At 41.6% G+C, this 15798-nt stretch overlaps 1 protein-coding gene and 1 pseudogene across 1 annotated transcript; one reads left to right on the top strand and one right to left on the bottom strand.

Moving 5' to 3' along the window:
• Window positions 1-1624: 1624 nt before the first annotated feature.
• LOC104451953 lies at window positions 1625-8062 on the bottom strand (annotated as a pseudogene).
• A 1094-nt stretch (window positions 8063-9156) lies between these two features.
• Window positions 9157-10173, top strand: LOC120294449. Its single transcript, XM_039314536.1, has one exon. It carries the CDS (start codon window positions 9157-9159, stop codon window positions 10171-10173), a length of 1017 nt encoding a protein of 338 aa, XP_039170470.1.
• The last annotated feature ends 5625 nt before the right edge of the window (window positions 10174-15798 follow it).

Below are 15798 nucleotides of genomic sequence, written 5' to 3'. Positions count from 1 at the left end.
CGCCTATCAACTTAGAAAGCCTTTCCTTTTATTTATCGGTAATTGCGCGAATAGGTGTGCGCAACCTTGGGGAGGCATTGTTTCTGCAACAAATGCAGAACAAATAAGGGATCACATATAATCCACATAGACTTAATTGAAAAAGAAACACATTCTTTTTCTCCTTTTTTTTGGGTCAACGGTCAACGGTCAACGGTCGGGTCACCGGGTTGTCGGACCGGTCGAATCGGTCAAGCCGGTTGGGTCGGGTTGGACCGACCGACCGGCGCGTGGGGGCATAGGACGACCATTCCATATGACCTTTTGAATTTTCTTGTTGACTTCAAGGACGTAATCAATTAAGTCACCACTCTCCCATCGATAATCAATCAGCTCAGCTATCAACTTAGAAAGCCTTTCCTTTTATTTATCGGTAATTGCGCGAATAGGTGTGCGCAACCTTAGGGGAGGCATTGTTTCTGCAACAAATGTAGAACAAATAAGGGATCACATATAATCCACATAGACTTAATTGAAAAAGAAACACATTCTTTTCCTCCTTTTTTTTTGGGTTAACGGTCAACGGTCAACGGTCGGGTCACCAGGTCGTCGGACCGGTCGAACCGGTCAAGTCGGTTGGGTCGGGTTGGACCGACCGACCGGCGCGTGGGGGCATGTCCGGCGGCCGTTGGCGGTGTTCCGCCACTCGTCGCGATCGTCTCGACGAGCCCTTCCATCCAACGCCATCAGAAATCAATTTTGAGTTACAGAAACTCGAAAAAAGGGATGAATAGTGCTCGGGTGTCGGGATTTTTCGCCCCGATCGGTGTCGGCCGATTAATTTCACGAAAAAATAATAAGAAATCATCCATAAACATGAAAGGGGTTGGGAAAAACATGGAAAATGATCGGGAAACAAGAACTACGGCTCTGATACCAATGTTGGGTTTGTCGGATTCCCAAAAACCGGATTCAACACTAAATCGAACCCCTAAAATGAATGCAGAAGACGAGCCCGGGAAAAACACATGCATCATCGATCCTAAAACACACCACGGAATCGAGCGTACCTTGTTAGCCACAGATTAAACACCGACGCTGATATGAGGAAGAGAAAACTAATCGCGTTCGATCCGATGACGTCAATTGGCCTTGAAGGGAAGATAGATTCGCCTTTTGCTTACTGTTTTCTTTTGGGAGGGAGAGAGGGTGGAAAGAACGTACGTAATATGCCAAAAGGTACGTACCTCCCTCTCTCTTTCTCCTTTTATACGTTCCCTCCAAAAAAGAAACGTACCCCTTCATCATATCCCTCCATCCATGGGCCTTAATCTTGTGGGCCGGGCTTTTAGGCCCAACATGGGCGGACAGGCCAACTTAGGCCCATCACATTAAATAAAACCATCACTCTAGAATAAGATGGATCCCGAGTCAATTGCAGCATAACCCAACCCTACAACACATTTGTCCAGTAGAACATTATAAGATACAGCAGCAGGCACAATTTTCCATAATCTCTAATTACCAGTTAATCGGCAGAAACATACAAAAATTATGTTCTGAAAGACCAATTGGTATCAATGGCTATATAAATGCACTTTCTCGAAATTTGACAGCACATAGGATCAACAAATTATTTTCCCAACATAAATGGTCCATGCTCCAATAAGCAACCACTTATTTTCCCAAATCTTGAAATGAATCTATTAAAAGGTAGGGTTATAGAAGCACAGATGACAAACAAAATTGCCATAGATGTCTCTAATTTACTTGCTCATGATTTGTAAGAGACCGAGATGTAGGAGGTTGCCAAAAACCACTCAAATGAGCCAAAGCATCAGCTAGAGTATTTACACCTCGCTCTTCAATTAGTTTTTGTGCTGTTGGAGTGAAAAACCCTACAGGCTTAGGATGAACCGCTTTGAGGGTCACAACAACTTGCTCAGCGGATGACTCCAAAACTTCATGCATTGCTGGAGGGCTAATAAACTCAAATGTGCAACCTACACCTCACTCAATGGATTTGACAGTTCTCCTTTGACTACTTGCATACATCAAGATAGTCATTCCTTCTTTCCCGGCGCGTCCAGTACAAACAGATCGATGGACAAAAGTCTCTGAATCATTTGGCAGTTCATGGTGGATGACCTGGCATTAGGAGTTGCATACTCTTGTTAATCTCATACACAGCTTTGTGAGAGGACTAACTAATCGTGTAGGTAAACAAACATAAAAAAACTAAATAACCTATGAGATCAACATTAGGGATATCCAGCCCATGAGATGCAACATAAGTAGCAACAAGAACAGTGAACTTCCCCTGCTGGAAACCATTAAGAGTTCTCTCCCTCTAATGTTGAGAGATATCCCCATGCAATGCTTTAGAGGCAATGATACTCATTAATGCCATTGACACCTCTTTTAGTCTGTGTGAAAACATGGTCTTCCTACCTTTGGCATACACGTAAGACAGATATACAAAAAGGTCATTGTTGACACCTAAATTTTGGCGACCCGTTTAGTCATTTATTGCATTAAAAAATTAGGGGTTAATTTTATTCCGGAAAAAATAGTTAATTGCATAGCATATAGTTTTAGGTGCATATATTTCTTAATTTGCATTTACATTGGGTCGGCGACAAATGGGTTTGATTGAGTAGTTCTAAGCTTTAATTTGGTAGGTCGGACTAAGCCCACGAAGCAAGTAAATTGGCCCGAGCCCGTTTTCTTTTAATGACAAGAATTACCTAAATTGAGATTTGAAATAATATTACGGTGAATTTTTGGAATTTAAGAAAATCGGGTTGCAATCTTATCTTTAGGTGATAAAATCAGGAGATGTGGAAAATAAAAGAAAAGTGATATTGCGTGCGAAAAGAAATCTTTGCGGATGCTGATTTGAAAAGGAAAATAAAACCCTAATCTTCAGCCTATAAAAAGGTTTTCGCGTAGGGTTTCGGGAGAGGCCACTCACAATAGAATACACGGCCATTAGGGGCTTCTTTCTTCGCTTTGTGGGAGGGTTTTCTTTCTTTTTTTCATATTCAAAGGTCAATAGTCAAAAGACGGAGGGCCACAGAATCGATACAAACGACCACATTGAGGGGAGCGCAATAGAGAGAACAGGGAAGAAAAAGGTTGCTCGACCTTGAAGCCGACGCCCGTAGCCCACCATCCTCAGCCGTTGTTCCTCCGTTGATCGCTACTACTTCACGTCCAAACCGGCACCTGCACGCAACCCGACGCCACGAGCAGCCACGACGCTACTGCCAATCTTTGACCGAGTACACCAGGAGTCCCTTCGGCGTTCCTGTTCTTGAATCCAGTGCAGACTCGACGAATTCCAGCCACTACGCCTTTGGTCAAGTTCGCCTTTGTTTTGCAGGTCTTCTTCGACAGATTCGCCTACAAGGCAAACTTGAAGAGAGGGAACGTGTGCCTCCACTTCTCTGCAGCACCCAGCATAAATCCATGCATGAAGAGAGAAAAGAAAAATCAGGGCATAGATGTTCCCAGTAAAAGAAGGGCGGTCAACTTTGAGGGGAATTGATTGTGTTTCACAAAAATTGAAGATGTTGCAGTAGCTCCTCACGTCATCGCACTTCCAGCAAGCTTGTATCTTTATTGTCATGATCGACTTTTCCATGGCAGGTGTTCAGCAAGGTTCCTGCCACGACTAGCCTTAGTTGTGCCTCATCAAGCAGCTGCAGGATTTCTCAAGGGACACCAATAACCCCAGTCGAGAATTCCATCCTCTGGTCACGCGTTCAAGTTCCAATCGACACTGATCTCGGAGCCTTACCAAGCGAAAACGATTACGCGGTATCCAATTCTCGGCTTTGCCTCGCATCGTCCCGCAAAGATTCCTCGACGAGCGGCCATGCAACCGTCCAGCACTTGCTGATTTTTGCACCACTATTGAGCCCGTCCCCAGATCGAGCCGGACGAATGAGTTTTTGTTTTGTTTTGTAGGTAATTGGTCAGCCCCTTGCTGTGCCGAATTCGCTGACCCGTTTGGCGAGCCTAAAGTTCACGATCAAAAGAATTACTAGAATCTCGATTGAATAATTCCAAGCGGTGAATTTATCTTCTTTCTTTTTGCATGTTGTCTAGATTGGACAATAACACGTGTGATTCTTTTTGTGATTTTACTTCATGCATGCAAAAGAATCTTCTTTGGCCAGATGAGCGCGAGCAGCTTGGGTGAGTGGCGATGTGCAAATCTCAGTGAAGAAAAATAGCCACACTATCTTTGGCCGCCATCCTCGCAACGTCATTATAGGCCATGCCATGAGCAGCCGCGAAAGTCCAGCCATGCCTTGCTGTCCTTGTCCGTGAGCCATCCGTCGTCGCCACCAACCATACCACCGTGAAGCATCGTCGCCATGCATATAATGCTTGCCGCCGTTCACTGTCAAGGAGCCAGTTGCGATCCCGGTCCAATTGTGCTTGGTCCAAATTTGGAAAGAATATCCTTGAATTAGGTAAGACTCTTGATCAATTTGATTTTCATATATCTCGTTGCGTAATTCGTAATATCGCAATCTTTCTTTGAATGTTTGATCGATATTGCCATATCCAAGAGATCTCTTGATCTCTCGAATTAGAAATTTTCCTAATTTTACAACGTGCATACGATTGATGGTCCGATTTCACGCTCGAAATACGACTCGCAATCGCACGGAAAATCGCCAATCCGATCTCACGCTCGAGATACGATTCGCGATTTCATTTGAAATTGGCCAATCCGATCTCATGCGCGAGATACGATACGTCAATTTATTTCCCAAATTAAATGGACATGGATGATATCTTGCTTGATTTGGTGCTGTGCTGTTTTTGATGCCTTTATTTGTTCGCTCCCGTAAAAGGAAAAAAAAGAAAAAAAAAACATTTGAGTTAGATTAGGTTCATGTTAGAATTACTTATTTTAGGATTATTTTGCATGTTTAGAATAGGAAATTTATTTATTTCGACTTCCTTAAATAAAAATCCAAAAAAGATGCATTCATTTAAGATGTCAGTTTTATATTAGGATAGATTGCATGCTTATTAAGAAAATAAAAAAATCATGTGCACGTCATATAGCGTTAGGGTCACGAAATGCACGTCATTTAGTGATTGTTGCTAGGTTCATTTAATTATAAATTGCCCGTCATTAGAATTAAGTCATTAGGTTAATTTAGATTGCACAGTTAATCATTGCATTTCTTTAGAAATTATTTTACTCATGTCATACAACTTAGGTCATATTGCCATGTCATATCATCTTAGATTAGTAGCATGCATTGCATGATTATCATTAAATAAGTGAAAACAAAAAGAGAAATTGCGTGTTAGAAAATCATATTTAGGATTGTTGATGTGAATTCTAACTAACAACGCAGATGCTTTCGTTGCTACGAGGTAAGTCCTGCAATTTATTCATTGCTTTCTTGGGTGTTAAATTAGTGGTTTGTGCACCTGCATGGTCACCTCACATGTTAAGGAATTAAAATCAATTCAAGTTGCTTGCCAAACAATTTTTTTCAAAATAAAAGATAAAGGTACCGAAAGGGCATTAGAGAAATCTAGTGTAACCAAGTCCCCGTACCCATAATCTCTGGTTCGTAGGAGTAAAGTAAATCTCCCATTACTTTACTTGGGTTTCTAATCGACCCACCAAAAATAGATTAGTGGCGACTCCTAATTGAAAATCAATTGCATGTTAAGAACTCGAATTTAAGTCGCGAATTGGTATGGGCTTGGGAGAGCCCGAGTTAAGTTTAGGCTTAACAATCCATTAGCCAAACCCTAGGTGGTTCACACTCCCGAAAAATTGGTCGCGACAGTCATTTATCTAGTAAAAGCACAATCTATTAAAGCCTACCATAAAGCATGTAGGCAAGAACAAAATCAAAGCCTTCTTCCACTAAGTAGGAAGAATCTTAAGAAACAGCATGATAGAGAAATTCAGGACATATGCCTAATGGGAGACATCCATATGCAAATGTTAGCGAATCAAATAAGCATCTCAATTTGGGAAAAAGATATCAAATATGAGGGAAGCATCTCCTACCGTGATGAGATCACTTAGAATGGTACGCCTTGAAGTTGGAGTTGCTGATATGGCATAAATTTTAATTCCCTCTGCGAGTTTTTCATCTTGTTCTCCAACCTACATCAAGAAAATAAAGAGCAGGCAAACCACATAAGCCATCACACGACATTTTGATGAGCCATGCTCCTCCATTTCTACGACTATACTATGCAAAAATTCAGGCCTATACTCAATATCGGATCATGCAAGAAGTTTGGGCAGACAGAGACAGAGAGATTGTTATTGAGAGAAGAACTTTACCAAGTCAATTGTCAAAGGATTGTTCAAGTGCTTTCTCACCAGTTTCTTCACCCAACCAGGCATTGTGGCAGAGAAAAGCATGCTCTGTCACTGTGAGGAAGCTTTTCCAAGATCACTTCCACATCTTCCTCAAAACCAACGGCAAGCATCTGATCAACTTCATCAAGTACCAAAAATTCCACTTCTCCCAATTTAAGGCTGTTACCGTTGATCAAATCAATGATTTGACCAGGAGTCCTGACAACTACATCGAACCCCTAGGAAAGGACACTTTGTTGGGTAATGTAAGAAACTCCACCATAAACACATACGGTGTTTAAGTAAGGTGTAGATTCCTTAATTTCTTTCTCTACTTGTTTTGCTAATTCCCTTGTTGGTGCTAAGGCCAAAACTCTAGGAAGTCGCCCACATCTAAGAGACATTTACAGTAAATCTGTCATTAGAAAAATGCTCAAACATTGGAGGTCACCAAGATAATTAAAATTATTACTCAAATACCTCGGACTTCTATGTTCATCATCACCATCAGTAAGACGCTTCAGTATGGAATCCCGAAAGCTAAAGTCTTCCCCATTCCAGTCTTTGCACGAGCAATTAAATCACACCCTTCAAGCGCAGGGGTTAACACCGCTCTCTAACAATCACAGAATAGTACAAGGAACATGAGTTTGCCATTGAAAACATGATGAAACTTTAGTAGAGTGAACAATGAAGGGGGAAAAGTAATGAATGATAAGTGAACTATCCTAGTGCTGGCAAAAGTAAAGAAACCAAATATCGAGTCGATTAAAAAGACGAATTCTGCCTGTGTAAAGCCTAAGTCCCAACAACATCTTAGTGTTGAACAACTCAATTTTCAGCATAGGATAGTCATCTAATGTAAGCTACGACAGAACATCCCAGAATACCTATTATCATTGCCTGCACTTAACTCCATCCGTGGTTCGCCTAGCACATTAACAAAGGTCAAGGTTTTCTACTTAATTTTCCAGCCAACTAAGTATGCTCAAACAAAGAAAAACTCAGCCAGCAATAAACAACAGCAATTCATACCAAAGCGAAAATATTGGATAACACAGGGGAAGGAAACAAAGGATAAAGCATACTTGAATGGGAAAGAGATGGGTAATGCCACGTTTCTCAAGAGATTCCACGAGCCTCTGAGGCAAACCCCAGCTTGGAGAGAGCAAGCTCGTCCTCGCTCACACTCTCAGCCTGGCCGCCCTCAGACATGAAGCCGCCCTCATCCTCACTCGCGTCAACCTCGCTCTCCGAGAACCCACTGGTCCCCAACTTCTTCAAAGCCTCCTCGCTCAGCTCTGAGTTTGGCGTGGCCATGGCAAACATCACGAAGCTGCTTAGGCTTCTCCTAAGGCCGCACCTTTTCACGCACCCACTTTTTAAAAGCCCAAAGGGTCTTCGGACATGGCACTCGCTGGACGAACAGAGCAAGGAATTGAAATGGGGCTTCTCGAAAAACGATAGAGAAACCACGGCACCAGCCGAGCGATTGCTTCTCGGTCGTGAGTCGGGGGACGGAGAGAGGCGAGCGAAATTGGCCGTCGGGAGAGAGCACGATTTAGGAAGAAGTGCGCTAAGAGAATGGAGCCCTGAGATGAGGCCGTCGAGTGGAGAGAGAAAGACCGTCGTCGGGAAGGAGCGACGGTCGTCGGAGGAATCGCTAGACCGGAAGGAGCGTCGTCGTCGGAAGAGAGAGCAAATAGGAGAGGGAAGACAGAGGAGAGAGAATGCCCTTTCCACTTTTTTAATTGCCCGCACGTTGGTTTAAAACTGGAACGACGTGGTAGAGAAGAAAGAGCCGACGTGGACCTGCCAGCAGCAGACAGGTGTCGAAGCCGGGCTCGTTCGAGCACCGATGATGTGGTCTTTTGAGGGTACCTAATATTTTCATGCTCGAGTTACATTTTAAAATGAATGCGGACCATCGATTTGATTACGCCGGGCTCCCGTGAGATTCATTGTTTTCATTATTCGAAATGCCGAAATATTTCTCTTGGGAATGCACTTAATTTTCATATCTCACTTCAGCAATATTGTTGTACGTACTATTGTAGTTTAACTATTTCTCTTTCCCAAAATACCCCACAACCACTATAGACCACCACTCGACATTACAACGATCCAAACGCTCGGCCCACCGCAACCGACACCCCATGGAGGAACATGACCACCATCACGAATGGCCGTGAAGATCCCATCAAGAGAGGTCATCCCTTTTCTGTTTTTAAAAATAGAGAGATGCATTAAAAATTAGGGATGAATTTGTTTCGAGAAAAATGAATGCTTTTAATAATAGTTTTTTGAAAATTATCGTTTAAATTGCTTGCAAAAATGAATGAACAAAAAATCTTTCACAAACATGTTTACACATAAATTATTATCGATAATGATAATATATTTCATTAACTAATTATTTTAAGTGATATAAATAATTTTTTTAGAGAAATATTTTTTTTTAAATTATTCATTTTCTGCTAAACAAACAAAATCAAATGACCTTCGCAGATCCCGTAACCTTCTTGCGACAGACGGCCGTTCCTCTCGCTCTATCGAAAGTTCTGAGGAAATTTCGAATTCCAGTATCCATGGTGAATCCAACGATGATGAAGTTCAGTCGGTAGACAAGTCTACGCTAAAAGGGAAACCTCCTGCAAAGGTTCTTAATCTTCAGAACCAGTTGCTGCGTCTCCTTCCTAACCCCCCTCCCCGCGCGCCTTTGAAAGCTTCTGCTACGGGCAGGGAGGACCGCCAGAAGAGGTAATCCTATTCCTTATTCTATTTTTTGGATGATAATCGGCTTTTGGAATATTAGAGGCATGCTTGATCCCCTTAGGCAAGCGGAAATCAGGCGTTTTGTTGCTATAAATAAATTGTGTTTCATTGGTCTCCTTGAGACCAAAGTGCCTGAGGATCTTTTTGAATCGGTCTCGTCCACCCTTATTAGGGGTTGGTATTGGATTTCGAATTATGAGTTTTCGCATCGTGGGAGGATCTGGGTTGGCTGGAATCCTGAGTTAGTCTCCTACTCTGCTATTTCCATTAGTGTTCAAGCGGTGCATGGCACACTGAAGTTTAATAGTTTGGGGTTAAGTTGCTGTCTATCTGCTGTTTACAGGGAGCACACGTTTGCCCGCCGACGCCCTCTATGGGAAGACCTTTGCCATTATAGTGATATTTTCCAGAATTCTCCGTGGTTGGTCGTTGGCGATTTTAATGCAATTAAAGATCCTTCCGATCGCATTGGCTGTTCTACCAACTGGATTTCCTACTTTGATGAATTTCCCCAATGCTTGGCCCGTGCGGAACTTGTGGACCTCAGATATGTTGGGTGCCGTTTCACTTGGTCCACCTCATCCGGTGACGCGAGGAAAATGAGGAAGATCGATCGCATTCTCGTCAACGGTGAGTGGAATCTTCAATTCTCTTACTCAGAGGCCAATTTCCTTAATCCAAGGATATCGGATCATTGTCCTATGACTGTTAGAGTTTTGCAGCCCTCATATAAGAGGAAGCCTTTTAAATTCTTCGACTTTTGGACTCACCACCCAAAGTTTAAGGCCATTGTCCAGCAGGCATGGGATAGTCCGGTTGCAGGCGTATCCATGTACCAACTTGTATCGAAGCTTAAGAGAGTAAAGGCACGGCTTAGATCTCTTAACCGTGAGGCTTTCTCCGACATTTCAGTCAAGGTTGCTGAGGCTAGAGACGCTCTGAGAACTGCTAAGCTAGAGCTCCAGTTGAACCTAGCAAGCTCGATTCTTACTCAAGAAGAAAGGGAGTGTCGCCGTGTATTTGTTGATCTCAGATCTCAGGAAGAATCCTTCTATAGATAGAAGTCTAGGATTACATGGCTAAAAGAGGGTGATAGGAACACGAAGTTCTTTCACCAATCTATGAAGAGAAGGCACTTATTGAATCGCATCCTCTCTGTAAAAGACCCATCTGGAACCGTAATTACTGATCCGGTCTTGGTTCCTCAGGTGTTTGTTAATTATTTTTTTGATCTGTTATCTCCGAAGGAAGGGCTGATCAGACCGTCCATTGATGAGGTGAGGCAGTATGTTCGCAAGACCCTGTCCCAAGACCAATCAAGCTTCCTCAATATGCCGGTTTCTGATTCTGAAATCAAAAACACATTATTTTCGTTGGCTTTTCAGTGCTCGAATCAGTGCATGACTTCTTCCGCAACGGTCGGCTCTTAAAAGAGGTAAATGCCACTACTCTAGCGCTTGTCCCTAAAGTGCCTAATGCTAGTGCGGTAATGGACTATAGACCGATTGCATGTTGTAACACGATTTATAAGGTGATTACGAAGATTTTAGCCAATAGAATAGCTGGGGTTCTTGGGGATTTGATTAGTCAGTCCCAGAATGCATTTGTTAAGGGCAGGAGAATGAGGGATAACATCCTATTAGCTCAGGAATTGTTTGCAGGATTCCATCTAAACCCGTATTTGCCTAAGTGTGCGATAAAAGTTTACTTTTATAAGGCTTATGATACTGTCGACTGGGATTTCTTAGAGCTGGCCCTTGAAGCGTTTCGGTTTCCTTCCCACTTTATAAAGCTCATTATGGTATGTGTTCGGACTCCGAAATTCTCTATATCCATCAATGGGGATCTTCACGGTTTTTTTCCGGGGGGTAGAGGCCTAAGGCAAGGAGATCCAATGTCCCCATACCTATTCACGTTGGTAATGGAGGTGTTCTCCGGTATCTTGATTTCTTGCACCTCCAATCCAGATTTTAAATTCTACTGGAGATGCAAACAGGTTTAGCTCTCCCATTTGTTTTTCGCTGATAACGTTTTCCTGTTCTGTCAAGCGGATTGGAAGTCGGTTGTTATGTTGAAAACAGGGCTTGATCTGTTCTCCTCTTGGAGTGGTTTACTTCCTAACAAGCACAAGAGCGAGATTTTCATGGCTGGTGGTGATACTTCTATTCGGAACAAAATCCTTTGGGCCTTCGGATTTCAGGAGGGGAAATTACTGGTCCGCTATCTTGGTGTATCGATTATCTCTTCTAGATTGAATAGAGCGGACTGCATAGCATTGACAGATCGCATTACCGCAAGAATCCAATCATGGACGCATCGGTTTCTATCGTTTGCAGGTAGGCTACAACTTATAAGATATGTTCTTCATTCCGTCCAAGCATTCTGGATGAGCGTTTTCACTCTTCCATCCTCGGTCCTAGCGGATATTGAGCGGATAATGAGGCAATTCTTATGGAAAGGTACATCACTAGGTCGGGGTGGTGCCAAAGTGGCTTAGGAAGATGTTTGTTGTCCGAAAGCTGAAGGGGGCCTTGGCATTCGGAATATAAGGGAGTGCAATAGGGCTTCTATGGTTAAATATATATGGATCCTATTCTCCGATAAAGAATCCTTGTGGTGCCAATGGGTTCATTCAGTTTTCCTAAAGAAGAAAAATTTCTGGATTGCCGCTCAGCCAAGGACTTGCTCCTGGACGTGGAAGAAGATTCTCCAGCTTAGGCTCTTTTTTCGCCTATCTTTCAGGTGGGTGATTGGCAATGGGTACTCCGTCTCGCTGTGGCATGACTATTGGCTTCCGTGTGGTCCTTTGGATGGATTCATCCCTATCTCTTTTAGGGACAGAGTCTGCCTACCGGATTATGTAGTGGTAGCTGATCTCTACTCCCCGGTAGGTATTGCATTCAGAAATCTTCTTGAAAGATGGTCGATTGCTTTGCCGTCGCTATCCTCTGTGCAGGACAAATTTATTTGGTGCTGCGATTCCTCTGGTGTGTACTTGGTTGCCTCGGCATGGGAATCCATCATGGTCTAGAGAAACCCGGTCAAATGGGCCTCTCTCATTTGGGATAACGCCCTTGCTCCACGGTATCACTTTATATTATGGCTTATAACAAAAACCGCCTTCCTACTCGGCGATGCTTCTATCTCATGGCAGAATAGACTACAGTCTTTGTGCCTTTGCAATGAAGTTCTAGACTCTATTGATCATCTTTTCTTCTGTTGTCGCACCTTGGCACCTCTGGCCTTCTTTTGGGCCGCCAGGTGTAACCTCCCGTGGAAGAACAAAAGCTGGAAGGATCTCATTTTCTGGGCTAAGAAGTTCTTCAGTGGAAAGGATTTCTATCATAGGATTGTTCGATTCTCTTTCGGAGCTTTGTGTCATCTAATTTGGAAGAAGAGGAATGCTGCTATTTTCCGGGGTGAAGCAATAGCCATTCCTGCAATTAAAAATCACCTTATTAAGGCGGTCAGAGACAAAGCTATTTCTTTCTCCAATGTTCCTCCATCTCCGAGGAACAAAAGGCTTCAAAGGTGCTGGGGATTCGATCCGGTGGTCTTCTCTACTCGCTGATCTTGTTTCCGCTCGCCTCTGTTCTGGTTTCTCCGTTCTTAGCCTTTGTATGTTTAGTTCGGAGGGTCTCCGTGGGTTGTATGGTGCTTTCGCCATTGCCTTCGCTTGCTATTTTCCTTAGTTTCTGTTCTTGCTCGTTTTACATCGGTTCCCCTCCACTCTTATGTTATGAGAGTGTAGGTTATGGACCCGATCTTTTGTAATTTTCCAAGCTCCTTATATTCTATTTACCTTTCACCAAAAAAAAAAAAAAAAAACAAAATCAAATGACAGTATTTACCCGCTACTTATTCTCTCACTCTCTGGTACTCAAATTGAAAGCAAAAGATCTAATTATATTGCCTAGTCCGAGATTTTTTTTTTTTTGGGTCGCCCTATTCTATTCCTACTTTACACTCACTCTCAGACTTTTGCCCTGCCTTTTGCAGGGCGTGGGAGTCAAAACCTACTCCTGAAACTTACGCATCCCCACCCCCATCCCCCCTGAGAAGGTGGGGATTTGAACCCCTCACCTCCCCCTTTAAAATTATAAAAATAATGGCATCTGAACTTATTATAAAATAAATATGGAAGTTAAGGAGATCTTACAATTAAAGTAATGCGAGAGAATGAAATCACCGAAATTCTCATCCATACCTACTTCAAGAGAAATTCAGCTACAAATTATCTTAAATTCATTAAAAAAAGGAAGACTAAATTTAGATGTAAAACTCACAACGCAAGCCCTGCCATATTAAGAGCTCTTCAAAAGGTTATAGAAAAAAAGAGACCTACTCGCAACTTTCTTCTGTGCGGCTCATCGAAGAAGCATCCCTGTCCAATTTTGTCTTTGTGCGGTCTTTTAATTTTTTTAAAGAAAAAGCTACTGTATGATCAATGCGAAAGAGGTTTAAGCTAATTATTTCGTGAGAAATGAATAATTTAGATAACTTTCCTAGAAAGAATCACTTATATTACCTAAAATAAGTAGTTAATTAACATTATTTGCACAATTGACAATAATCTATGTCTAAATATTTTCACATATGGTAAAAATATTTTTTCGTTTATTTATTTTTGTAAGCAACACGGTCATTCATTTTTAAAACAAATATTGTGATGTTTCGAAAATTGGCCATATTTCAAAATATATGAAATGGTTATTTTATCGACGCACTTATAGTTATTTTACTTTAAACTAATCACTCACAAGTTAACTAATCCATTGGGTGAGGCCGTAAAGAGGTTAACACATGAAAGACCAGAGAATTCGCAGGGATTGACCGCTTGACCATAAGGATTGACAAGGGTCAATACTATATTGTTATAAGTCAGTTAGCAAATGGATAAATCAATTCGACGGAAGTATGTAATCGATTCGCGAGTGATTCCGCACAATTCCGATACTTGCGTCGACCAACAATAAACCTATTTTCTATTGATATTATGTTCATAGTACATAATTGACCCATCGCAATTACATGACAATCGAGGGTCGTCCACGATTTGAAAAGATACAAATGTAGATCGAAAATTATCGACCACGGGTTAACCGCACGAGAGCTCCTAAAAGCTAGAGGTGTGCAACCGGATCGGGTATACCCAGGAACCAGACCGGCCCACCTAGAAAATAGGGTCAGTAACCAGCTCCCATTGAAACCGGTCCAGGAATCGATTCCCAAAATTCGGGAACCAGTTTAAACCGATTCATTGATTACCCACCCGGGAACCAATTCCCGAATCGATTTTGGAACCGGTTTGGGAACCGGTTTTGTAAGTATAGGTTCAAAACCATTTTTTCCCCTTATTTCTATTTTCACTCCGGCAATTACACTGTGTTCTTCCTCTTGACTCTCTCAAACATGCACGACACTCCTCCTTCATCGTTCCTCTTCCTCACTTGCTTTCCTCCCTTATCGGCTCCATCTCATATCGTCCAACAGACAAACAGTGTTCATCGCTACCAAATTCTTGTATACCACGTGAATTGTCTCACATAATTTTTCTTTTGTATGAAGAGTTATGTTTGCATAAATGAGTAGCTTCATGTAGTAAATATGGAAATAAGGCTAATATCAGACCCATATTTGTTGCTAATTCTTTGTCTTATGATTTTTATTATAATTAATCCTGTGGATCTTTAATTTTTTGTTTAGTCAAAAAGTTCATGTATTTATTTATTACAAGTACTTAATATTTTGATACAAATTAGGATAATTACGTTATTTTCTTGGGTATTAATATAAAATTCCAAATCGTATAGAATATCAGTAGATTGTAAAACAGGTTCCAGTGGAAACATGATTGATCCTGGAATCGGACCGGAAAAATAAGGTGGGTCGGGTATAAGGTCTAATACAAATATGGTCGGGTACGGGATCCAAAAAAAAGAAATCGGTTATAACATGATTGGGTACAGAGTCCAAGACTAGATCCTACCCATCCTAAACCCAATCACCCATACTAAAAGTTACCTAATAGCTTAAATCGTACTAAATTCGCGTTCAATCGATTTTAACCATGAAATTTGATTTTGATTTTGATTATCGAACTTTTGAGAGTTTTGAGATTTAATTATTGAACATCATCTCATCATCCATCGAATTATCGGCGAGTCCGAAATTTTAGGAAAAAGGAATAATTGAATGAAAAATTAGAGACTAGAAAAAAAATCGGATCAAGTGGCAAAAAATAAAAATAATTGGACCAAAAAACTTGTTTTAAGAAATTAGAAATTAAAAGAAATAGAGGGGGCCAAGAGACTTGGTGAGGAGTGATTTAGGGGGAGTTGGTGTGAGGAAAATGATGATTTTTGAAGAAAAAATCATCATAAAATCCCCCTCTCTCTCTCTCTCTCTCTCTCTCCCCTTACCCTTGACGATGGGGTGAGTGGTTCCAAAAAACCTGGAACCTACCCTCGGGTATAGGTTCCTTGTTTTTTGAAACCTGGAATCTACCCGTTAAAATCTGAAACCTAGAACCTACCATGTTACAAGTTTCAGGTCCAACAAGTTCTTATATATATATATATATTTTTAGTTAAACAAAATAAAAATTAACGCAACAATAATAAATAATCTTATCATTCATCAAAGAGAATACAAAACGGACAAAACTATTAATAGGGGAAAAGGAA

The sequence above is a fragment of the Eucalyptus grandis genome, chromosome 6, assembly GCF_016545825.1.
Source record: "Eucalyptus grandis isolate ANBG69807.140 chromosome 6, ASM1654582v1, whole genome shotgun sequence".
NCBI lineage: Eukaryota > Viridiplantae > Streptophyta > Magnoliopsida > Myrtales > Myrtaceae > Eucalyptus > Eucalyptus grandis.
The sequence above is the reverse complement of the archived record's forward strand: the minus strand, read 5'-3'. Positions and strand labels throughout refer to the sequence as shown.

Bases quoted from the DNA above. Each gene is read 5' to 3' on its own strand.
- LOC120294449 (XM_039314536.1), top strand. From the start codon at position 9,157: ATGCTTGATCCCCTTAGGCAAGCGGAAATCAGGCGTTTTGTTGCTATA.